Source organism: Antennarius striatus, chromosome 11, assembly GCF_040054535.1.
Source record: "Antennarius striatus isolate MH-2024 chromosome 11, ASM4005453v1, whole genome shotgun sequence".
Taxonomy (NCBI): Eukaryota; Metazoa; Chordata; class Actinopteri; order Lophiiformes; family Antennariidae; genus Antennarius; species Antennarius striatus.
Genome location: NC_090786.1, coordinates 1,155,868 through 1,180,251, shown reverse-complemented (window position 1 = coordinate 1,180,251; position 24,384 = coordinate 1,155,868). Strand labels below are relative to the sequence as shown.

At 42.2% G+C, this 24,384-nt stretch overlaps 2 protein-coding genes across 2 annotated transcripts; both read right to left on the bottom strand.

The window, feature by feature from the left end:
* Positions 1 to 3,047: 3,047 nt before the first annotated feature.
* On the bottom strand, positions 3,048 to 10,213 carry LOC137604044 (high affinity choline transporter 1-like). The gene is made up of 6 exons (XM_068327971.1): positions 10,150 to 10,213; positions 8,373 to 8,521; positions 8,139 to 8,282; positions 7,865 to 8,018; positions 5,319 to 5,536; positions 3,048 to 3,572 (listed from the first exon to the last, which is right to left on the bottom strand). Exons 1-6 carry the CDS (start codon positions 10,211 to 10,213, stop codon positions 3,048 to 3,050), a joined length of 1,254 nt encoding a protein of 417 aa, XP_068184072.1.
* Positions 10,214 to 13,213: 3,000 nt separating this feature from the next.
* On the bottom strand, positions 13,214 to 24,008 carry LOC137604043 (high-affinity choline transporter 1-like). Its single transcript, XM_068327969.1, has 8 exons — positions 23,951 to 24,008; positions 22,020 to 22,175; positions 21,787 to 21,935; positions 21,570 to 21,713; positions 21,402 to 21,475; positions 20,793 to 20,932; positions 13,313 to 13,423; positions 13,214 to 13,239 (listed from the first exon to the last, which is right to left on the bottom strand). Exons 1-8 carry the CDS (start codon positions 24,006 to 24,008, stop codon positions 13,214 to 13,216), a joined length of 858 nt encoding a protein of 285 aa, XP_068184070.1.
* Positions 24,009 to 24,384: the final 376 nt, after the last annotated feature.

The window sequence follows — 24,384 nt, the reverse complement described above, 5'->3', positions numbered from 1 at the left end:
GGCGTAAAACTTTTGCCAAATCAAAGATGCGAATCAAACCTATGACTTCCATACCGGATCGGTCGAGGCCCGGGTTAACAACGACCGCCATCGGCGCTGTTGACCTACAGGGTGCCGGTGGAAATTGGATTACTGTTGGTCGAAGAAGGAGAGGAGGAAAGTGCGTCCGCACAAAGAAATAGAAGAGGAACACCAAGAGTATAGGACTGAGAGTAGGGACGTTGAATGTTGGAACTATGACAGGAAAAGGTAGAGAGTTGGTTGACATGATGCAGAGGAGGAAGGTAGACATACTGTGTGTCCAGGAGACCAGGTGGAAAGGTAGCAAGGCTAGAAGTTTAGGAGCAGGGTTCAAGTTGTTCTATCATGGTGTAGATGGGAAGAGAAATGGAGGAGGAGTTATCTTGAAGGAGGAGTTTGTTAGGAATGTCCTGGAGGTAAAAAGAGTGTCAGATAGAGTGATGAGTCTGAAGCTAGAAATAGAAGGTGTGATGTTCAATGTTGTTAGCGGGTATGCTCCACAGGTAGGATGTGAGCTGGAGGAGAAGGAGACATTCTGGTCGGACTTTGATGAAGTGATGCAGAGCATACCTAGAAGTGAGAGAGTTGTCATTGGAGCAGACTTCAATGGACATGTTGGTGCAGGAAACAGAGGTGATGAGGAGGTGATGGGCAGGTTTGGTATCCAGGAGAGGAACGCAGAAGGACAGATGGTAGTTGACTTTGCAAAAAGGATGGAAATGGCTGTAGTGAATACTTTCTTCCAGAAGAGGCAGGAACATAGGGTGACCCTTAAGAGTGGAGGTCGGAGCACACAGGTAGACTATATCTTGTGTAGACGGTGTAACCTGAAAGAGATCAGTGACTGCAAAGTAGTGGTAGGTGAGAGTGTAGCCAAACAGCATAGGATGGTGGTGTGTAGGATGACTCTGGTGGTGAGGAAGATGAAGAGGGCAAAGGCAGAGCAGAAGACGAAATGGTGGAAGCTGAAAAAGGAAGAGTGTTGCATGACTTTTAGGAAGGAGTTAAGACAGGCTCTGGGTGGTCAGGAGGTGCTTCCAGATGACTGGACAACTACAGCTAATGTGATCAGGGAGACAGGTAGGAGAGTACTTGGTGTGTCATCTGGAAGGAAAGTAGATAAGGAGACTTGGTGGTGGAATGAGGAGGTACAGGAGTGTATACAGAGAAAGAGGTTAGCTAAGAGGAAGTGGGACACTGAGAGGACTGAGGAGAGTAGACAGGAGTACAGGGAGATGCAGCGTAAGGTGAAGGTAGAGGTAGCAAAGGCCAAACAAGAAGCTTATGATGACTTTTATGCTAGGTTGGACAGTAAGGAGGGGGAGACTGATCTATACCGGTTGGCAAGACAGAGAGATAGAGATGGGAAGGACGTGCAGCAGGTTAGGGTGATTAAGGATAGGGATGGAAGTCTATTGACAGGTGCCAGTAGTGTGATGGGAAGATGGAAAGAGTACTTTGAAGAGTTGATGAACGTGGAAAATGAGAGGGAACAAAGACTAGAAGAGGTGACTGTTGTGGACCAGGATGTAGCAAAGATTAGTCAGGATGAAGTGAGGAGGGCATTGAAGAGGATGAAGAGTGGAAAGGCAGTCGGCCCTGATGATATACCTGTAGAGGTATGGAAGTGTCTAGGAGAGGTGGCAGTAGAGTTTCTGACTGGGTTGTTCAACAGGATCTTAGATAGTGAGAAGATGCCTGAGGAATGGAGGAGAAGTGTGCTGGTGCCCATTTTTAAGAACAAGGGAGATGTGCAGAGTTGTGGCAACTACAGAGGAATAAAGCTGATGAGCCATACAATGAAGTTATGGGAGAGAGTAGTGGAAGCTAGACTAAGGGCAGAAGTGAACATTTGTGAGCAGCAGTATGGTTTCATGCCAAAAAAGAGTACTACAGATGCAGTATTTGCTTTGAGGATGTTGATAGAGAAGTACAGAGAAGGCCAGAGGGAGCTGCATTGTGTTGATTGTGTAGATCTGGAGAAAGCTTATGACAGGGTGCCCAGAGAGGAACTGTGGTATTGTATGAGGAAGTCTGGAGTGGCAGAGAAGTATGTTAGAACGGTGCAGGACATGTATGAGGACTGTAAGACAGTGGTGAGGTGTGTGTAGGTGTGACAGAGGAGTTCAAGGTGGAGGTGGGACTGCATCAGGGATCAGCTCTGAGCCCCTTCTTGTTTGCCATGGTGATGGACAGGCTGACAGACGAGGTTAGACAGGAATCTCCATGGACTATGATGTTTGCAGATGACATTGTGATCTGTAGTGAGAGCAGGGAACAGGTGGAGGAGAAGCTAGAGAAGTGGAGGTTTGTCCTGGAAAGGAGAGGAATGAAGGTTAGCCGCAGTAAGACAGAGTACATGTGTGTGAATGAGAGGGACCCAAGTGGAAGAGTGAGGTTACAGGGAGAAGAGATCAAGAAGGTGGAGGATTTTAAGTACTTAGGCTCAACAGTCCAGAGCAATGGAGAGTGTGGAAAAGAGGTGAAGAAGTGTGTACAGGCAGGATGGAACGGGTGGAGGAAAGTGTCAGGTGTGATGTGTGATAGAAGAGTTTCAGCTAAAATGAAAGGAAAGGTGTACAAAACTGTGGTGAGACCAGCGATGTTGTTTGGTCTAGAGACAGTGTCACTGAGGAAAAGACAGGAGACAGAGCTGGAGGTAGCAGAGATGAAGATGCTGAGGTTCTCTCTGGGAGTGACCAGGATGGATAGGATCAGGAATGAGTACATCAGAGGGACAGCACATGTTAGAGGTTTTGGAGATAAAGTCAGAGAGGCCAGACTGAGATGGTTTGGACATGTCCAGAGGAGAGATAGTGAATATATTGGTAGAAGGATGCTGAGTTTTGAACTACCAGGCAGGAGGCCTAGAGGAAGACCAAAGAGGAGGTTTATGGATGTAATGAGGGAAGACATGAAGGTAGTTGGTGTGAGAGAAGAGGATTCAAAGGACAGGGCTAGATGGAGGAAATTGATTCGCTGTGGCGACCCCTGAAGGGAAAAGCCGAAAGGAAAACAAGAATCTCTTAGTCTACCTCCCTCACTTCCTCAGGATCTTTGTCATTGTCTTCTATAGCGCCACCTACTGGTATCAGTGGTACTGGTGAGTGCTGGGCTTTCACTTTGAACACATCCCACTTCTCAGGTAGAACACCTTTGTTGAAGAGGACAGAAGCCAGGTAGGAGAACAACAAGATGGCAGCAATGGCAGACAGCATGGAGATAGTCTTGACTGGTGCGTACTGGACATAAACACCATCCTCCAGAGTGCATCCTGGGAAATGTATGACTGGTTCTAATCCTGTTAATTGGTTTCCACTGAGCAGATCCAAACCCGCTCCCACTAATAAACCAAAAACAGCCCCATATCCATTGGAGATGTTGAAGAAGAGGGCACAGACGAGTTGAGGGAAGAGCATAATGTAGGCCATTTCAGTACTAAGGAACCAGAACATTGTAACGCTGTTTTTCAGGCCAGTGAGTGATGTACCAATTAGGCCCACAACTACCACAGAAATTCGGACGACCCACCGAATCTCTTTGTCGGATGCCTGAAGAAGAAAAAAAAAGACTTGAATAAATTTCCGTTTGTTGATCAGCAGGAATGAAACAAAAAAAAAATATTCTAATTTTTTTCTTTTACATTTAATTACATTTTAATGTGGATACATGGATTCTTTCATTGTTTGATAAAAATCAGATAACAAAGATGAAAAAAAGTGGACATAATGACATCAACAACATCTAACACATATCAAAACTGTGATCTGCATCAAATTAATATTCTAAATCTCATGATCCTGAATAATTAAATTCATTGAGCTCAGAGAAATTTCACTGATAGTACAGAGCAATGCAATCAGATTGTGGCTCAAAATGCTTATTGATTGAAGCCTAACTTGACTTGCTACACCTTCTTTAAGAATGCAACAGATAACGCGGGCCCATAGTTTTTACTGCTGGAGTTTCTGTGTAGGATGGCAGTCATATTTTCATCAGCAATGAGGAAACGGGCTTGTCTCAAAGTGGAACAATAAAATTCTGGACTGTATCGACCTGCAAATTAGAGCTAGAATTTAAAAACACAGAAAAGCTGAACAGCGTTTTTGAAATATAATGGTTAATTGCTAATAACATATTAATTTATTACTGACTCGAACCCCAACCTTAAATCTAACCATAACACAATCCGTAAATCCTAATTGTAACGTTGTTAGCAAAAAGTTATTCTTCAGACAGATTACATACGAATCCATACATGTGCGAGACTGGAGACACGAGTTGCACATCAGAGAGGAACCTGGAAAGCCTTCATATTTATGTTGACTTTAGAATGGACGAGTGAACCCCATATGATCTGACACAAATGTGTAGACTGCATGCTGGAATATCATCAGTAATTCAGACAAGATAACAATGATGCCAGCAAACAAAACCTGCTCCTGCCTTGCTCAATCATGTTACACCCTGGAATGTAGCCCCATCTGCCTTCTGCAACTCAGTTACAAGTACGAACTGGCCAACATGACAAAGAGTAGACAAAGACAAAACAAGTCATTAGAGAATTTATTGGCTCAGAGTCTGTCAGGAAAAATATTTTGGTTAGTTAGAGTTGCCAATTGTTCCTAATTTTTCCAGCTCTTCCCAACAACAGATTAACATGTAGCAACACTCAGATCTTCACCCCTGGCATCCTGTTTGGGTTGTCAATCTTTATCACCTTTTGTTCCCACAGACACACTGTCTCCTACAAGTTCAGTATAAACAAGGCAGTCAAAGACTGCATTATCCCACGACTTACCCTGAACAGCTTTCAGGGTAGGTCAGGTTACCCTGTCTGTACCTGACTAGTGCATAGAAGAGTGCATATGGAGAAGGCCAGTGTGAGTAAGACCATAGATCAAAGCTAGTGCATAGGTAGATCAAAGCACTAGCTTTAATCTAAGTTCTTACACTGGCCTTCTACCTCAACTCTCTATCCTATCCGGTTCCTAAGAGTACAACAGTTGAAAATTGACCGTGTCCTACTTTTCTAAAGGTCAAGGTCATCATTTCACTTTCATCCCCTTTGCTGCCCGAGTAATGTGTCTTGGTGAGACCATCCAAAAACACATAACTAAAGAAGTTTCTGTCTCCACCTATATATTCTGTCAGTCAAAATGCTTTAAATTGCTAGCAGCGGGGATTGTTGCTCTGAAAACAGATGGCATCCAAGGAGTCAAAAAACAAAACTTTATGATTCATGCTTTAACACTGACAACTGTTGGAAATTGTGAAATATAAGTGGATCACCTCACCTGAGGTCTCAGGATGTTCTTATAAATGTTGGAGGTGAAGACAGAAGCTGCTGAGAGCAAAGCTGAATCACCTGATGACATCACAGCAGCCGCCACCAACGCTGTACCAATAACTGAGATGAAGGTGGGGGTGAGGTGCTGCAGGGCAATTGGTAGAACCATCGCTGCTTCTCCACGTTCATATGGAGATGGAGAACCATAGGTGGTCTGGTTCCAGTCTGACGAATAAAAACAAACGACTGTAAAATGACGGATTGTCTGTTTGAGTGATCTCTCTCTGTTTAGGATGAATGTTATTGCAAGGATGGCCGGCACATTCTTGTCTTGGAACCGGGACAACAAAGATTGTCCCATGGCCATTGTACATGCAGTGGCCAGGGTGAAATTGAGAGGGAATGGAGTCACCAAGACAGTGGAGCAACAGGTGATTTGTCACCTCAAAGATCTGGTGTTAACTATAGATGAAGACCACTAGCATGGTCAACTTCTTATTTTGACTATCTATAATGTACCAAACCTCGCTGTTCGTAGGAAGAATGTAGATATGGTCATGCTTTAGGTTATATCTAGGACAAAGGCTAATATCTGGATTTGGAGAAAGGTATGAACGCCTGTCAAAATTCAATGTCTGAACTGGATGAAAATATTTAATGTCTGAGTCGGTTGGGAACATATTGTAATGAGAGAGGTGGTTGTTGATTCTGGGGTATGGGAATTTTACAAGCCAAATTGTCAAATTTGACCAAACTGGTCAAGGCAGGAGGCTGACAGAAGAATTGATCTTAAATATGACATTGATAGGCTTGATTTCAAGATGATCCATAATGAATTTAGCCACTTTGGCTTGACATGTATCTCGGATTGTTCTTTATATTTTAGCAACTTTGTGATATAATTTTGCAGGATAATATCTGGGTCAGGTGTGCTGCCATATGGGTGGCAGTGACAACAGGGGGTCATTATGGACCAGACCCAGGTGGAAAAAGCTGGCTTTGGGGACGTGGAATATCACCTCACTGGCGGGGAAGGAGGCGGAGCTTGTGTTGGAGGTGGAGCGTTACCAGTTGGATCTGGTGGGGCTTACCTCCACGCATAGCCTCGGTTCTGGATCCAAACTCCTGGATAGGGGTTGGACCCTGTTTTACTCTGGAGTTGCATCAGGCGTGAGGCGCAGGGTGGATGTGGGGATACTCACAAGCCCCTGGCTGAGCGCCGCTGTGTTGGAGTTTACCCTGGTGGATGAGTGGTTCACTTCCCTACGCCTTAAGGTTGTGGGAGAGAAAACTCTGTTATTTGTGCATACGCACCAAATATCAGTTGAGAGTATTCAGCTCTTCTTGGAGGTCCCTAAATGGGGTCCTTGATGGGATCACTGCAGGGGACTCCATTGTTCTTCTGGAGAACTTCAATGCACACGTAGGCAATGATGGACACACTTTGAGGGGCGGGATTGGGAGGAATGGCCTCCCTGATCTGAACCCGAGCGGTGTTATGTTGTTGGACTTCTGTGCTAGTCACGGATGGTTCATAACTAACACCATGTTCAAACGCAAGGATGCTCATAAGTGTACCTGGTGCCAGAGCACCCTGGGTCAGAGGTCAATGATTGATTCCTCTTGGCGGAGGAAACCTTTGGATAGACCTGGTAAGCCCAAACGAGTAGTGCGGGTGAACTGAGAACGTTTGGAGGAGGACTCAGCACTCACTGGTCCAGTTTGCAGCCGAGTGTGAAGCGGCGGGGATGAGGATTAGCACCTCTAAATCTGAGGCCATGGTCCTCAGCAGGAAACCGGTGGACTGCCTTCTCCGAGTGGAGAATGAGGTCCTTCCACAAGTGAAGGAGTTTAAGTATCTTGGGGTCCTGTTCACAAGTGAGGGAACAATGGAATGTGAGATTGGACGGAGAATTGGGGCAGCAGGAGCGGTATTGCAGTCCATTTACCGCACTGTTGTCACAAAGAGGGAGCTAAGCCGAGAGGCAAAGCTCTCCATCTACCGTTCAATCTTCGTTCCTACCCTCACCTATGGTCATGAGCGATGGGTCATGACCCAAAGAACGAGATTGTGGATACAAGCAGCTGAAATGGGCTTTCTCAGACGGATAGCTGGTGTCTCCCTTAGAGATAAGGTGAGAAACACTGCTGTTCACGAGGGGCTCAGAGTAGAGCCGCTGCTCCTTCGTGTAGAAAGGAGTCAGTTGAGGTGGTTTGGGCATCTGGTGTGGATGCCTCCGGGATGCCTCCCTAGTGAGGTGTTTCTGGCACGTTCAGCTGGGAGGAGACCTCGGGGCAGACCCAGGACCAGGTGGAGGGATTATATCTCAACACTGGCCTGGGAATGCCTTGGGATCCCCCAGTCAGAGCTGGTGGATGTGGCCGGGGAAAGGGAAGTTTGGGGCTCCCTGTTGAAGCTGCTGCCCCCGCGACCCGACTATGGATAAGCGGTGGAAGATGGATGGATGGATGGATGGATGGATGAATATCATCTACTTTTATTTTTCTGATTATACATCATTAGTTCACAAAGACAAGGCTCATCATTATTACCTGTAGATGAAGCAGCTGCCCCAAGCAGTATAAGAGGTATTCCAAATACAAATAGAAAGAACGCAGCAACAAAGCATGAGATCTTGGCTGAGGCTGAGGATGAAGCTGATAGGACCCTTTGGTTGTAGCTCTGGTATCCCAAACTACCCACTGCCTTCAAAGCAAACCAGTCATTTAGTTAATTAAAATGTGGCAATCAAATTAAATCAATTATTCTTTACATCTATCAAGAAAAAAGAAATTCTGCTTGATATATGTTGCATTGTTTTCCTACCATGAACAAGAAGTCATCAATCATGATCCAGCTCCTTTTCAGCTGTAGTTGACCAATCCATGGAGCGTGTAAGGTATTGTTCATCAGAGTCTGACTGATGTCCAAGGTGTGAGGACTCGTCAAAACAAAAGGAGCACAGACCCACTGAGAAGAAATTAAAAGATGAACTTGAAATTTTGTCTAAAATTGTTTGGGGCTTGTTTTTTTGTTAAAACATTAATAAAACAAACTGACCAAAAAAATGAATATGAGAACCAGCTGTATAACATCTGTGTAAGCCACAGAGTAGAGACCTCCCATCAGGGTGTAGATAATGACAACAGCAGCAGAGATCCAGACACAAAGAGAGAACGGCAAATCCAGAACCACACTCATGGTTCCTCCTGTTAAACAAGATGTAAAAGTTACAGTAATTACAATCAAAACTTAAACCTTAAGAGCTCATCCACACTGCTGCATGTAGGGTATGTTCTGTATGTTCTTCATGTAGGTTATGTACTTAGGAGAAAAAAAATGAAATCATGGAGGTTCTACATGCTAAAAAAGTGTTTTTCATGTACTCTGTACCTAAACCCATTAGTGTTGTTGGCACCCATGTCACGTCGATCAATAGAGAAACCAGGCTCAGTGCAGTCGTCATCACTTTTCCGTATTTGATTTGGAACGGATCCAGCATCGTCACAAAGTTTCTGTCTCTCATTGGCTTGGCAAAGACCAGACCACCTTCATTAAAACAGACGGCCAACGTCAAAGACAGAAATCATCGAGTGGAGGGATTAATGTTGTGTAAAAGTGACAGCTGCCTAAAAATAGACACTTGCATTGACACTCACTGCTGCTAGCCCTAACCCCAACCCTAGCCATATGAAATATCCTTCTGAGCTGAAACAGTCACTTAACAAGAAGCAGTAACTAGAGACGACTCTCCTTCTTGTATCAAAAGATACTCCTCTCATTATGTGAATGTGAATTCATGTGAATGCTGAAAGTCTTGTTAATGTTTTGATTGAGAAAGTCCAGCTGGCCTTTGTTTAGAATGTCGTTTTTGTTGTTGTTTTTTATATAAATGCTTCTTTGTTACAGATGCTGATGCACAGCATCCCATCAGACAAATGATCACTTACCAACAATAAAAGTAGAGCTATTTGCTATTATTAACATCAATGCCGAGGCCAGTCCCTTGGAGGGCGTATAAACCAGTTCAACTGTACCAACAATGAAGCCTCCTCCCACCCAGGTAGCTACAGGATGGAAGAACATGCAGAAAACAATAAAGCAGAAAGAGATGACAAAAAAAAATTAATCATCATCAGCAAATCTAAATCACGAAACCTGAAGCAATCCCCAGGGCCTGGGTCCTGCCCAGAGTTTCTTCCTCAATGAGGGAGTTTTTCCCCACCCCTGTCGCTTATGCTTGGTCTGGAGGGCATTGTTGGCTTTATGTCTGTTAAAGCGTTTTGAAATATCTGCAGATCTGATTAAGCGCTATATAAATAAAAGTTGATTGATTGATACCAATGAAAATTGTGGTTGTTTTGGAATGGGGAAAAAATCGATAACCTTTCAAGATTTCAACGTCATGATGAAACAATTCAGAAATGTGCTGCGTTCCATTGGTTACCCAACTACAGGTGTTGACCCTCAAGTATCAGCGTTGAGTCTGTTCATGGAGCAGGTTGGGGTTACCACCAAGGGGGATAATGTAGCATAGGGCTAGGGTTATGGTAACGTTTGGACATTGCAGATTTTGCATGAGTAAAACAATAGATAGTGATAAAAATGGCAAGCATTGAATAGTCACAGGATAGGACATTAAATAAAAATTAATAGCACTCATGGAGCACAATCCTTCACCGAGCCAGTTTTTATTCGTATGTTGAACATATATCAACACTCATTCCAAAGAACACCAGATTTTCCGCATTCCTACAAATACCTTACTTGTATTTATATTTAGGAATTTCCAATCCTGCAGTTTCCATCCTGGTTCTGTCAGCTGTTCTCTCCTCACCTGTCATGGTGAAGACCCCCACCACCCAGTTGATGCTCCGGTTTCCCAGCAGGACCATCTCCATCCCAGTGGCTCCACTTTTCTTCTGTTTCCTTTTGGACTTGAAAGAAGCCCAGATTCCAGTTCCAAGAACCAGCAGGTAGAAAACCACCATCACTATCACTCCTGGGACGTTAACAGCCATGATGGACTGGTGGAATGTCTTCTGTAAATAAAAACAAACAAAAACAAAACAACAACTAACTAAATAAATAAATGAAGAAATAACGTAAACATATCTGTTATGAATTTTTGTAGTGACAGAAAATGCTGTGATTGCGCTTCCCTATGTCTGCATTTGTGTCAACATGACGGCACACGTGAAGGGTGGCTCCCTCGTTAACTCATTCCTCCCATATTTTGCGTGCAACAACTGTCAATCGCTTCATTCTGCAGGCGAGTGCAGACTACAGGTGTGTTTAACAAAGTGTGTGTGAGGTTGATTCCAGTCATAAATTAGTACCATAATGTGAAGGTTTTATGATATTTGGGGTGGAGATCTCAGGATGAGTTGAATGGTGAGGTTGGTGGTGAGGTTGGTATGGACAATATCAATTAGCATGGACAATATTCTGCCTGCCGCCTAAGGTCAGTCCCCGCCCAAGGCTGTTCCTCGCAAGGCTCTGGTGTGGGAAACACACCACCACCTCCCCTCTCTCTACCAGTAGACAACAGAAGAAAATGATCCGTGTTTGATTCCTTTCTGTTTAGAATTTGTATGTTCACCTGTGTGGATTCTCTGTGTTGCCCGGTATCCTCTCACTGAAAGATTTTACATGGACCTAGTTTTATATGGATAAACTATGATAAAAATAATGATATTGGTGGGTCAGAAAAATATATATACAATCTGAGGAATTGGTAAATTTAACTACGGTTAGAGAGCTTACAGCTCTCTGTGTCATGCGTCAGACAAAAGTAACAGATGACACCCAAAAGCATGACAGTGGAGTAGAACCACAATCTATATTTAATTTGAAAATGAAAACACAAACACAAACTTCAAGGAATTAGTCCCAACACACAAACAGATCCCAAAAAAAAAAAGGTAATTGGTAATAGTCAAAATATAAGAATCACGCAGAATCAATACTGGGTAATCAGGCAGGGAAACAGGAATGCAGGAGAGCAGGATGTTATGGCTGTTTTCTCGTCGCTACAGAATGGAGAAAGTCTTGCTGACAGAATGTCTGTTATCTTCTAAGATCTTTATTTAAAAGTTCAAAAGTACACAGGGTTATACAGTTAAGCTACATAACAATGAGCAGGTAAGGGTGGGGAAGTGAGGTTCTGTGACGACCTTAACATTGTAAAAAAGAGGAACATAGTTAAATGTTATATATCCAACATACTGTCTTATTTAAAAACCGAGAAAACCGAGACTGGTACAGACAGTTACACGATCTAATCATAACAGGGTAGTTAAATTGTTAGTCACAACGCCCTCACTAGGGATGTTAAATTGCAGCCCAAGAAGCTGGACAAACTGATGATCTGAGCAGCGCTACAGCGACACCAGCTTGTTCATCTTCTCTGGGACGTGTTGAACGGCTCATGCGCCCGATTATATTGTTGAGTTACTTTGCTTGTCTTCTGAACAAGTGGATAGGGACACAAACATCATGACAACCTAGTGCATCTGCAGCCTACGTACATCCAGCTGGTGAAGAGACAGCTGATTACAACTTGGCAGGTCAGGAGATGTCACGCAGTTTCTTTTCTATTTTTATGTTCCAATCTCACCTCTCAAAAAACAAAACAAAGACATGTTTAACAGTAACAACTGCTGATAATTGACTATGAGGCCTCACAGAGGTTTTGGTCCTCTGTCTTGCCCTCATCCTCCTCTATGGTGCCACCTACTGTTGACAGTGGTACTGGTGAGTGCTGGACTTTCACTTTGAACACATCCCACTTCTCAGGTAGAACACCTTTATTGAAGAGGACAGAAGCCAGGTAGGAGAAAAACAAGATGGCAGCAATGGTGGACAGCATAGAGATGGTCTTAACTGGAGCGCACTGGACATAAACACCATCCTCCAGAGTGCATCCTGGGATATGTAGGACTGGTTCTAATCCTAGTAATGGGTCTCCCCTTAGCAACTTTAACATCAATGCCACCAGTACACCCATTATAGCCCCATAACCATTGGAGATGTTGAAGAAGAGGACACATAAAAGTTGCGGGAAGACTATGATGTAGCCCATTTCAGAACCAAAAAACCAGAACACTATGACACTGTTTCTGAAGTGAGTGAGTGACGTTCCGACCACACCAACAACCACCACAGATGCTCTGATCACCCACTGAATCTCCGTTTGTGATGCCTGAAGAAAAGAAAAGAGAAAGATGAAAGGATATTTTTCTGCTTTTAGATATTGTTGGCCTAATAGCATAGTTCCCGAAGACGTATTTAAACATTCTTGGAAAGCAAGAAAAAACACATTTTCAGCAAGCACTTTGGTATTATTGATATTGTAGCAGAAAATGCCACTCTGTTTTGAACAAGTTTGAAACAGAGAGTTGTAGACAAATGAGCGTCGGCCATTGCAGCGCTGTTGGTAACCATGTCAGCCCCTCAGCCCCCATGAACAAGTGTCCTGATGTTCTGACGACAAAGGCAATGAGACAGAGTGATTCAGCAGTTGTAGAACAGAAACGTTAGACACATATCACAATTTGGCCGAAAAGTGACATGCTATTCGACTGACGGTATGCCAAAATTTTTCATTCATAATTTCAGATGGAAATCTGTTCGATTTTTTTTTTTTGTTTGTTTTGGTTGTAGGATACATGTAATTCCATGACTCCAACTTGCCAAGTCAAACTTTATGTGTGTCTGCAATGACTTTAGCTTCCCTCAGTTCAATATCTAGTTGAGTATGTATTTCATGATGTGCCACAGTCAGAAATAGTTTGAGAACAAATATGATGAGTACATCTTTAAAAAGGTTCCAATCATGCTTAAGCATTACTGAATTTTGAAATTTTACAGAAAACAAGTTGAGTTTTATACCTGAGGTCTCAGAATGTTCTTGTAAATGTTGGAGCTGAAGACAGAAGCGGCAGAGAGCAAAGCTGAATCACCCGATGACATTGCAGCAGCAGCTATACATCCAATACCGATGATGGAGATGAAGGTGGGGGTGAGGTGCTGCAGGGCGATGGGGAGAATCATAGCAGCTTCTCCACATTCATATGGAGATGGAGAACCATAGGTGGTCTGGTTCCAGTCTGAGGAATGAACACAAAACAAGGAAATAATTAAAAATAATGGATCGATGTTGGAGCAATTCCTCTTCAACTGTGACCAACACCATGATGCTATCTTTGTAGCTTATCTTATCTTGAGAATTCATTATTTTTACCTGTAGATGAAGCAGCTGCCCCAAGAAGTATGAGAGGTACTCCAAATACAAGAATGAAAAAGGCAGCAGAAAAGCATGAAATCTTGGCTGTAGTTGAGGAAGAAGCTGACAAGATCCTCTGGAAAACAACCTGACAGGCCAAACCCCCTAGTGCCTTAAAGGTAAAGCATTGAGTAAATTAATTCAGTAATCCACATCAGTAAATTATTTTGATTAACATTTTAAAATCATCCATCAAGTCTAGAGGAAATTCTGCTGTAAGACACTTCACAAGGGGGATAGAGACATGTTTGACTCTTTCATTATCTCTCTGCTATAAGACCTTGTGGACAGAGCTACTGTCACCCCTGCTATATGCTACATTGTTCCCCTAGACTCTAGACTTTCACAACTTCTCGGCACAACCAAGTCAAGGGGTGACCAGGACTCGCTGGCAAGATAATATTTTGTGCTGGGAGAGCCTTGAGAAGTAGGAAAGAAGAGGAGTGTCTTGGCTTATCTGCTGAAACTGCTACTGCTGTAACGTGGATCTGGATAAGCAGCTGATGACAAGATGACTTGTCACTATTCTACAAATGTGTAAGACTGGGTCGAGAGTAAATTCTGTTTAATAAAGGATTTTGTTTCCTTACAAAATTTAAGAAGTCATCAATCATGATCCAGATCTTCTTCAACTCTGGTTGACCAATCCAGGGAGCTTGTAAGGTGTTGTTCATTAAAGTCTCACTGATGACCAAGGTGGAAGGATTTGTCAAAGCAAAGGGAACACAGATCCACTGAGAGAAGAAATGTAAAAGATTAAACATTGTCTTGGCTTAAAAAGTCACTCTCAACCCTCAAAGCAGTGTCTTTAAACAGTTAGATGGAAAAAAAACTGACCAAAGAACAGAATATGAGGAGCAACTGTATAATATCTGTGTAGGCCACAGAGTAGAGACCTCCCATCAGGGTGTAGATAATGATGACAGCAGCAGAGATCCAGATACAAACAGAGAACGGCAAATCCAGAACCACACTCATGGCTCCTCCTGTTAAACACACTGGATTAGTTAAATTCTGTAACAAGTCATTGTGTAAATAGTAAAAGTTCATATTCAGTTCATATTATATCCGCACTGGTATATACAGTATGTTCCATCCATGTATGTAATCATGCAATAAACTTAGAGGTAAAATAAAATAATCGTTATTGTTTCAGTAAATTGTTTGTATGTATTTAGTACCTAAACTCATTAGTGTTGTTGGCACCCAGATCCCATCGATAAAAAGTGAAACCAGGCTCAATGCAGTCGTCATCACGTTTCCATACTTGATTTGGAAAGGATCCAGCATCGTCACAAAGTTCCTGTCTCTCATTGGCTTGGCAAAGACCAGACCACCTTCATTAAAACATGATGTCAGAGGTCTCTTTGAGCAGTGATCTGTGTTCCTTTGAAACTGTCACGATATATTTGCTGATCAGACATGCAGGCACACAGTGTCCTGTTGAATGTATGAACTTACCAAGGACAAAAGTTGTACTGTATGCTATTAACACCACCAATGTCCAGGTCAGTCCCATGGAGGGCGTGTACACCATCTCAACTGTAGCTGTAATGAAGCCTCCTCCCACCCAGGTAGCTACAGGATGGAAGAATACTTTATCAGAGAAGGCAATGTGGACATTGTAGACAATGTAGACAAATAAAATGTTGATGATTAGCCATAATGTCTAATCATTTATCATGGTAATGATATAATACTAAATTATTGAGTACAATCATAAGTTGAAGAATCTGTGAGTGAAATCAACGTTTTGAAAACTGTTCATCTGATTTACTTCAAGTTTGATGTTAGATTCTGGGCTCCCATAAAAGAAGTATTTTCGCTATTTTGCAACATGGTTATGTGACAGTCTCAATGTCAATGCGAAAACAATAATCATCATAATTCAAGTAATTATCTCCAAAAGCTCTGTCCAAATGTTTGCTATTTAATTATCTGCCATATGATTACAATGTTCTTGTAGACCTGTCATTAGAAAGCAAGTGTAAAGCGTGACAATTCCCAGCTCCGCTGAGACATGTCAAACATTTCAAAATACACTTGGGCAAGAGATTGACTGCCCAAGTCTTCCCAGTGACTGTTCCACTGGTGTGTGAGTGATGGATTGACACAATTATTGCTGTGATATGTAGATGAACTTACTGAAAATGTTCCATAAAACCAGTCAGGGAATCACGCCATGCCAGTCTCATCGTCTACCTCGTTTAGTTCCCCTTTTTGGTGATGAATGTGCACTTTGGTCGACTGTGGTTGTTGTAAAGTGCTTAACAAATAAAAGTTGGATTGGATTGGATTGGATTGGATGATGGCATCAAAGATATCCATCAGACTTTTACTAACTTCATCCTCAACATCCTTGAGGTTACCAAACAAAAATATGGAGATTTCCAAAACAAAACTGGAATACCTTTGGAGGTCTCAGAGACCATGGTTTTTCTATTCATATAATTAATACCTGGTTGGGAGTGCAATTGTCCACAAATGCAGAACTTCTCTAAAAGATCTGCCAGCTTTTGCCTCCTCACCTGTCATGGTGAAGACCCCCACCACCACATTAATGCTCCGGTTTCCCAGCAGGACCATCTCCATTCCAGTGGCTCCACTTCTCTTCTGTTTCCTTTTGGACTTGAAAGAAGCCCAGATTCCAGTCCCAAGAACCAGCAGGTAGAAAAACACCATCACTATCACTCCTGGGACATTAACTGCCATGATGGACTGGCGGGTTATCTTCCTGATGCGACAGTGACTACTACCAGCTGGGTCAACAGAGGATAACACTCTAATGTTGGCAGAAGGGGGTGTTGTCTTAGAAATTAAAACATGCTATTGGTTGACAGCAGAAATTTAGATTCAGTATTTTTTTTTCAGTGTTTGTTGTTCATCTGGTTGATCATTTTGAGATCTGTTGAAATCAATTCTATTCTTAATGGTGAGAATGGTCCCCATTGTGAATTATTTAAAAAAAAAAAAAATTAGCATAGATACCACAACAAAGAGATGGGAAATAATCGTGGCCAAGGAAAATAAAATTTTCTTGTATCTCAAGGAAACCTCTGAAAAGCGTTGGTACAGTTTTTCGTCATTGTGTGACGAAGAAACCAAAAGCCAGCAGAACAAGTTAAAATTCCAAAGGCAAACACGGTGGCGTAGTGGTTAGCACTGCTGCCTCACAGCAAGAAGGTCAGGGGTTCAAACCCCATCATTTCCAACGTGGCCCTTCTGTGAAGAGTTTGCATGTTCTCTCCGTGTCTGAATGGGTTTCCTCTAGGTTCTCTGGTTTCCTCCCATTATCAGGAAAAACATAGGGTGCAGCGGCTCTGGACCAACACTCCATCTGGCATTTGAAATTCTGTTGTACTGTATGTGTATAATGACAATAAAGAAAGTTTGACTTTGACTTGACTGTAGTTAGAAAACAAGTCAGTTTCAGATGATAGAGTTCCCCTGGCAGCTATCACTGATAATCAGATAGGAACATGTCTACACAACAGGACAGCCTAAGGAATCAAGAATTTGAAAGTCAAACTAAGCTCCATCGTTACGACTGAAAGACATTGCTTCAGGTTCTTGTGACTGATACTTTCCTTTGATCCTGTCTTTGCAGAAGCAAACATTGAGTCATTTAAATCAACATTTTGAGCACAAAGAAAACACAAAGTGGACACAAAGAAACCTGTTATGGTTATTGGTAATGACATGCTATGCTGATGTTGCTCATGCCATCCTATAACAGTACGCCATCCTATGGTGGTCCCACTTTCGACAGAAGACCTGGTCTCTGGACACAAAAGGATTTTTTTGTTTTCAGTCATTTCAGGTCTCATCCAAGAGGCTTCTTTGGTTAAAACTAAGTTGTAGAGGCCAGATAATTACACTAATGTTGAAGCAAGAAACAACAAATGTCCCAAATAATAGATTGACTACAGATTGTTTTACTTCTGTTTTTGTTATTGGATTTGTTGGTCTGGTACTCAACTTGTAAGGGTTAGGTTTAGGATTAAGGAGAGTGGCTATCTCTCCTTAAACAACCTTTCCAGTGTGGCAAAGGTACTGTTCCACGTTGCATTCACGCAAGGTAAGATGACAAGCAAGTAGGCAGTGCCATAGAGGTGAATGGGAATGAAGAAAGGATGTCAAAGCTGGGAGTGAATAATCACGGACACTGTCGTGCACTGTTCACGTTCCTGTGTGCTCAGTCATGGTTCTGCTCTTGACGTTTTCTATTTATTCACTTTAACTTGTTTGAACCTATTTTCAATTCAACTCAGTCAGCATCCGTTGTCAAAGTAACACCTATGCATGCCTTCGTTGTACAGCATTTCTGCATCATCCGAACAATGGCTCTTCTCAATCATAATTATGAAACAATGCCCCATCTCTCTCACCAAAGTGTGATCAACATGATTTGTTGTGATTGTGAATAAATGACCAACCAGCAGAAACAGGAGGAAAGTGTCCATATACTTTTTAAGAAGGTTCTCTGTACCACAATTCAGTCTTCAGGTGTTCATTTATTTAGAACATGCTACTGAGGTTTGTCACAAGCAAACTATTACAGAAAAAATTGTTTAGATTCATGACTTTATTGAGTTCAGTTTTAACTCCTGTCGGCTGTTCCCTCCTTTCCTGTCATGGTGAAGACCCCGAGTATCCAGGTGATGCTCCAGTTTCCCAGTAGGACCATCTCCATTCCAGCTACTGGAAAAGAGACGTTACCCAGATTCTGGTCCCAAGAACCAGCAGATAGAAAACCACCATCACTATCACTCCTGGGACGTTAACAGCCATGATGGACAGTTTATGATGTCTCTCAGACATCATATACTGGTTAATGATGTCTGAGAGACTGGGTGAGTGAAAAGAGAATAATTAAACTGATTTAAACCAATGGCTTATGAAGTAAAGACTAGTTTTATCCAGTTACTTGTTTTAGGAGCATGAAGAAAACTTTACACATACTTGAACATTTGCTACATCAAGCTATTTCACAGGAAGTTGGATTAAAGACTAAAGGGTATGTCATGTTTCCGGGCAATTAAGTGTTACACTTAATTTTGCTGTGATTGTTTATTGTAACATATTATGTAATTTCCTCTGATCCTCTACAATCACTTCATTCCCTGCACCTGCCTTTCCTTTGCTCACCTGCTGCCACTCCCCTAATCAGCCGTTACTCTTCATATATCCGCTCAGTCCTTTGTCCTCTGCCAGATTGTTAAGAGTTTCCTCTGACTCTTCATCCTTAGTATCCTGCCTGTCCTTTTGATCCTCTGTTGACTCTGCCCCTTCCCCAAACCTTTCCTATTGCCCACCCTTGTTTGATCTGTCTGCCTGGTTTTGATTGTTTCTGGATTATGGCTGTTCACCCGATTTTTCTGTTGGACTGATTACCCGGTACCAGAACCCTGCCTGACTCATTAAACCCTTTGAGACTTTTGACCCGCCTGCTTGTCTGTCGTGCTTTTAGGTTCTCCACCAGTCTTGTTTGAGCCTTGACAGGATATTAAAGTTAGGACAGTTACACTTTAAGCAATGTACCCAGAGGGTTGTGTCTCTTACTTCTGTAGATGATGCCTTCCCTGTCTCCCATCTGCTCATGCAGAGAATCCTACTGATGATGTCACTCATATCTAACATGCATGTTTGCATTGGATGGATTTGCATTTCCTTACTTGGTAACACTCCTTACTTGGTAACACTAAAGTCCAAGTAGCCTGTTGTTACTGTTAATATTTAATTAATTGAGTCATTCCATGCGGTTAAATGGGATAACTGATTTTTTTTCTGGTTTCTCTTTAGTTTCATAAGTTGGTACAAGATGAACATGTTATCTGATTTGCCTATTGAGAGTCTTACCCTGTAGACACAAGTGTTCCATTCGCGTTTAAAATGCATTTTTCCAAAAGAGGGCACTCCTTGTTTGCCCTTTTAACATATTGTTTATACCCTTGCTGTTATGTCCAATTCCCAATCATTCATATCTACAACAATAAAAGCTGGGGACTCTGGATGTTGTTGTTTCAGCATGTGAACACAGTCTGCAACGGTACCTCCTGTCGCTTTGCCTTAACAAATTAAAACAGTATGAATCCCAACTCCCCAGGCAAACAGAATGGTCTTAAAGTCAGGAGTAGAAATGGTATGTCTGTCATCCTGATCATTTACAGCGATGTAGATCCCATTGCCCTTGATTTTCGATGAACTGATGCCTCAGTCTGTTGTCACCAGGGTTAGCCTAACCCTCGATTTCACAGGTAGAGTCTGATACCACAGAATGTGACCGGGTTTCTGTGAAGAGGAACATATGTCTGAAAGAATCAACACATGCGCACGATTGGCTCATTCTAAGAGTTATTTGAGGACAGTTCCTCATTGTCTTTCTCCTCTATGGCCCCACCTACTGGTGACAGTGGTACTGGTGAGTGCTGGGCTTTCACTTTGAACACATCCCACTTCTCAGGTAGAACACCTTTGTTGAAGAGGACAGAAGCCAGGTAGGAGAACAACAAGATGACAGCAATGGTGGACAGCATGGAGATGGTCTTAACTGGAGCGTACTGGACATAAACACCATCCTCCAGAGTGCATCCTGGGAAATGTAGGATTGGCTGTAATCCAAATGATTGGTTTCCAGCCAGCAGCTTCAACACTAAAGCCGACAGTACACCGGCAATAGCCCCATAACCGTTGGAGATGTTGAAGAAGAGGGCACAGAGCAGTCCAGGAAAGACAATTCCGTAGGCCATTTCATTACCAAGGAACAATAATATCATGATGCTGTTATTTGAGATAGACAGCGATGTTCCAACCATGCCCACCACCAGCACAGACACCCGGATCACCCACTGACACTCTCCATCCGATGCCTGAAGATAAAAATCATCATTTGGTTTGTTTTTTCCCCCCATGCCAGTTTTTTTTTCAATTATCTTTAACCTGACTTTGCCTTCCTTATTTTCTTGTTAAAATAAATATTCACATCTTTATTTTTGCAAACTAGTCTTATGTCAGCAAGACTGGGACTAGTCCTATGAGCTGATTTTATGTGTACATGGATGAATTTGTTTCAGTGTATTTTTTTACCTGAGGTCTCAGGATGTTCTTGTAAATGTTATTGGTGAAGACAGAAGATGCAGAAAGTAAAGCAGAGTCAGCTGATGACATCACAGCGGCAGACACACATCCAATACCAATGATGGAGATGAAGGATGGGGTGAGGTGCTGCAGGGCGATGGGGAGAACCAGACCTGCTTCTCCACGTTCAATTGGAGATGGAGAACCATAGGTGGTCTGGTTCCAGTCTGAGGTGTGGATATAGAAGAGGGAGAAGCTGAAAAATGGTCACATTATCTGTTTAAAACACCTGAATAATTGGTGTGTCTCATTATGCGGTTACATATTCCTTTGGGGATTTGGGTTTGGATCCAGAGATTTTATGTCAGTTAGGTTATCTTTGTACATGCATTATCTTGACACAAAAGTACATAGTGTATTTTATGTTATTTCCTGCTTTTTTGATATTTTATGTTGAGTAATCAAGTATTTATCTTACCTATTCATTAACAGGTGTAATGCTATACCATCATCTTCTTCGTTTTGTGTATTGGTTTTGTTGTGATGTACTTTTATCCCAACAGTAAAGCATTCTGTCAAATCTGTGATTCTCACATGTAATTAAAACTAGGATTGGATCGCAAATATTAGGCTCATCATTATTACCTGCAGATGCAACAGCTGCTCCGAGCAGAACAGGAGGTATTGCAAATATGAGTAAAAGAAAAGCAGCTGCAAAACATGACAGCTTCGCTGAGGCTGTGGAAGAAGCTGACAAGACCCTCTGGTGGAAGGCCTGGTATGCCACACCGCCAAAGGCCTTAAAGTTAAACCATCTGGTTAAATTCACCTTGAAAACAACATAATTGTTCAAAGAGGAACACATTATTAGAAGATATTTAATCTTGTCTTACAAATGTTAAGAAGTCATCAATCATGATCCAGGTCTTCTTCATCTCTGGTTGACCGATCCAGGGAGCGTTTAAGGTGTTGTTCATCAGAGTCTGACTGATGTCCAAGGTGTGAGGACTCGTCATGACAAAGGGAACACAGATCCACTGAAAGACAAAAAGAAATGATATGAAAAACCACCTGGACCTTTGATACCTGTCATTTTGCATGGTTACTAACCATGCCTAGCAGTATCAGGACCAGCTGTATAACATCTGTGTAGGCCACAGAGTAGAAACCGCCCAGTAGGGTGTAGGTGACGACAACAGCAGCAGAGATCCAGACACTAACAGCGAAGGACAGATCCAGAACCACACTCATGGTTCCTCCTGTCAAAGGCAAAAGGTTTAAATCACTTTGTAGGAGGGTTATCTGTTTATATTTCAAAAGGAAATTTAAAAAAAAAAAAGTACCTAAACTAATGAGTGTTGTGGCGATCCAAGTTACATCAATGCCAAGTGAGATCAGGCTCATTCCAGCTGTAGTTACTTTTCCATACTTGAAATGGAATGGGTCCAACATCGTCACATAGTTTCTGTCTCTCATTGGTTTGACAAACATCAGACCTCCTTTTTTAAAAGACAAAAGATTAAATATTTCAGTTAAACTAAATTCTTCCATATTAGATGTTTAAACTTTGAAAATAATATTCTGTTACTGATGCAATGCTATGACATGTATTCTATAGACTTCAGAAATCTAATGAAGGAATCTATAATATATAATCCCTTGTATTACATTCTCAATAAGTGATTTAATATCATTTCAAATTCTATTAAAAAGGTGTACAAAACTGTGGTGAGACCAGCGATGTTGTTTGGTCTAGAGACAGTGTCACTGAGGAAAAGACAGGAGACAGAGCTGGAGGTAGCAGAGATGAAGATGCTGAGGTTCTCTCTGGGAGTGACCAGGATGGATAGGATCAGGAATGAGTCCATCAGAGGGACAGCACATGTTAGAGGTTCTGGAGATAAAGTCAGAGAGGCCAGACTGAGATGGTTTGGACATGTCCAGAGGAGAGATAGTGAATATATTGGTAGAAGGATGCTGAGTTCTGAACTGCCAGGCAGGAGGCCTAGAGGAAGACCAAAGAGGAGGTTTATGGATGTAGTGAAAGAGGACATGAAGGTAGTTGGTGTGAGAGAAGAGGATGAGAAGACAGGGTTAGATGGAGGACACTGATTGGCTGTGGTGACCCCTGAAGGGAAAAGCCCAAAGGAGAAGAAGAAGAAGACACATTCCATTAAATATGTTCTGGCTTCCTTCAGCATCCAGAGACCAGTACAGCTTTTGAGTTTGTAGTTACATAATTTCATGTTGGAAGTCAGGTATAAATGTTAATTAACAATTAAAAGAAAGTAATGAACAACAAACCTTGAAGTGTTACTGTTCAACATTCCCTCATTTCAACTCATTGAAGCGTGGACAGTAAAAAGTGAACCATCCGTTCGGGAAATGAATGAATTAATGTAACTGAATAACTGCTGGAGGAGAAAACCTGACAGCGTGTCGAAGCTAATGTGAGTTTTTGAGTGTCTACATTCGTTGTTTTCCACTTTTTTGTTTTATTCTCCCAGACGTAAATAAAACTTACCAATAATAAAAGATGAGCTGTATGACAGGAACACAATTATTACTGTGATCAGCCCCATGGATGGAGTGCACAGCATCTCAACCAGACCATTGATGAAATTTCCTCCAATCCACGTGGCTACAGGATGGATTAACAAACAGAGTGAATTAAAGACAAACAAGGATATCTGAATCTTTTTTAACAACTCAGTGTGGACTTAAATCTTCTCTATTGTTTTGACGTGAGGTAGATCTCAACCTACCAACACAATAGTTTGCCAGATGATGTCCATAACCGGAATTTTTTGTAACTCGTTATTTATTAAATTTCAATCTTAATTTGCCTTCCTGTGTAGTTTGTACCATCTCCCTGTTTCTGAATGGGTTCTAAGTGGGTTCTCCAACTTCCTTCCACCTCCAAAAACCCGCAGTTTGGGTGACTTGGTTTTGTCAGACTTACTCATAGTGTGTGTGAATACGTCATCATGTAGACTGGGGGACGTGGGTCTCCAATCACTGACATTCCAAAAAGTGATCAAGAGTAGAAAGAGTAGAGTATAACTTTATTGATCCCTTGAGGAGGTTCCATCAGGGAAATTAACAGGAAATCAACAAGCGACAGTCACCATCATATTTACATTTTCAATATAACTCTTGTGGAAATTTGTAAGAATGATCACTTTGTACATGTAATATACTGCATGTTACAATTGAAATGTTCTTCATACTCAACGTTTTGGATTCAGTCAGAGTTCAGCTGTTCCCTCCTCACCTGTCATGGTGAAGACCCCCACCACCCAGTTGATGCTCCGGTTTCCCAGCAGGGCCATCTCCATTCCAGTGGCTCCACTTTCCTTCTGTTTCCTTTTGGACTTGAAAGAAGCCCAGATTCCGGTCCCAAGAACCAGCAGGTAGAAAACCACCATCACTATCACTCCTGGGATGTTAACAGCCATGTTACACCTGCTGTTGCACCTGTCCACTTGCTTATGTCTGAATGAGTACTGGCTGCGTGAAAACACAAATGAAGAGTGCTGGCCCCTCCTCCTCTGCAGAGGTTTGCCTGTTAGTAATAAACCTGTGCTGTATGTATAATATGTATGTATGTATGTATTGAAGAGATTTAGACATTATGCACATGCTATTTGCTAATGATATATGCTATTTTTGTAGCTTCACAGTAGTCAACTTTAATCACACACTCAT

Excerpts from the sequence above, each read along its gene's own strand:
- LOC137604044 (XM_068327971.1), bottom strand. The coding sequence starts at position 10,213 with ATGGAGATGGTCCTGCTGGGAAACCGGAGCATCAACTGGGTGGTGGGG. Across the intron at positions 8,283-8,372 it reads TTCTCATATTCATTTTTTTG|TGGGTCTGTGCTCCTTTTGT; the intron begins GTCAGTTTGTTT and ends ATTTCTTCTCAG. Across the intron at positions 3,573-5,318 it reads AGAACATCCTGAGACCTCAG|GCATCCGACAAAGAGATTCG; the intron begins GTGAGGTGATCC and ends TTTCTTCTTCAG.
- LOC137604043 (XM_068327969.1), bottom strand. The coding sequence starts at position 24,008 with ATGGCCCTGCTGGGAAACCGGAGCATCAACTGGGTGGTGGGGGTCTTC. Across the intron at positions 22,176-23,950 it reads GGGGGTCTTCACCATGACAG|GAGGTCTGATGTTTGTCAAA; the intron begins GTGAGGAGGGAA and ends CTTTTAAAAAAG. Across the intron at positions 20,933-21,401 it reads TCCACAGCCTCAGCGAAGCT|CTTCTCCCTCTTCTATATCC; the intron begins GTCATGTTTTGC and ends ACCATTTTTCAG.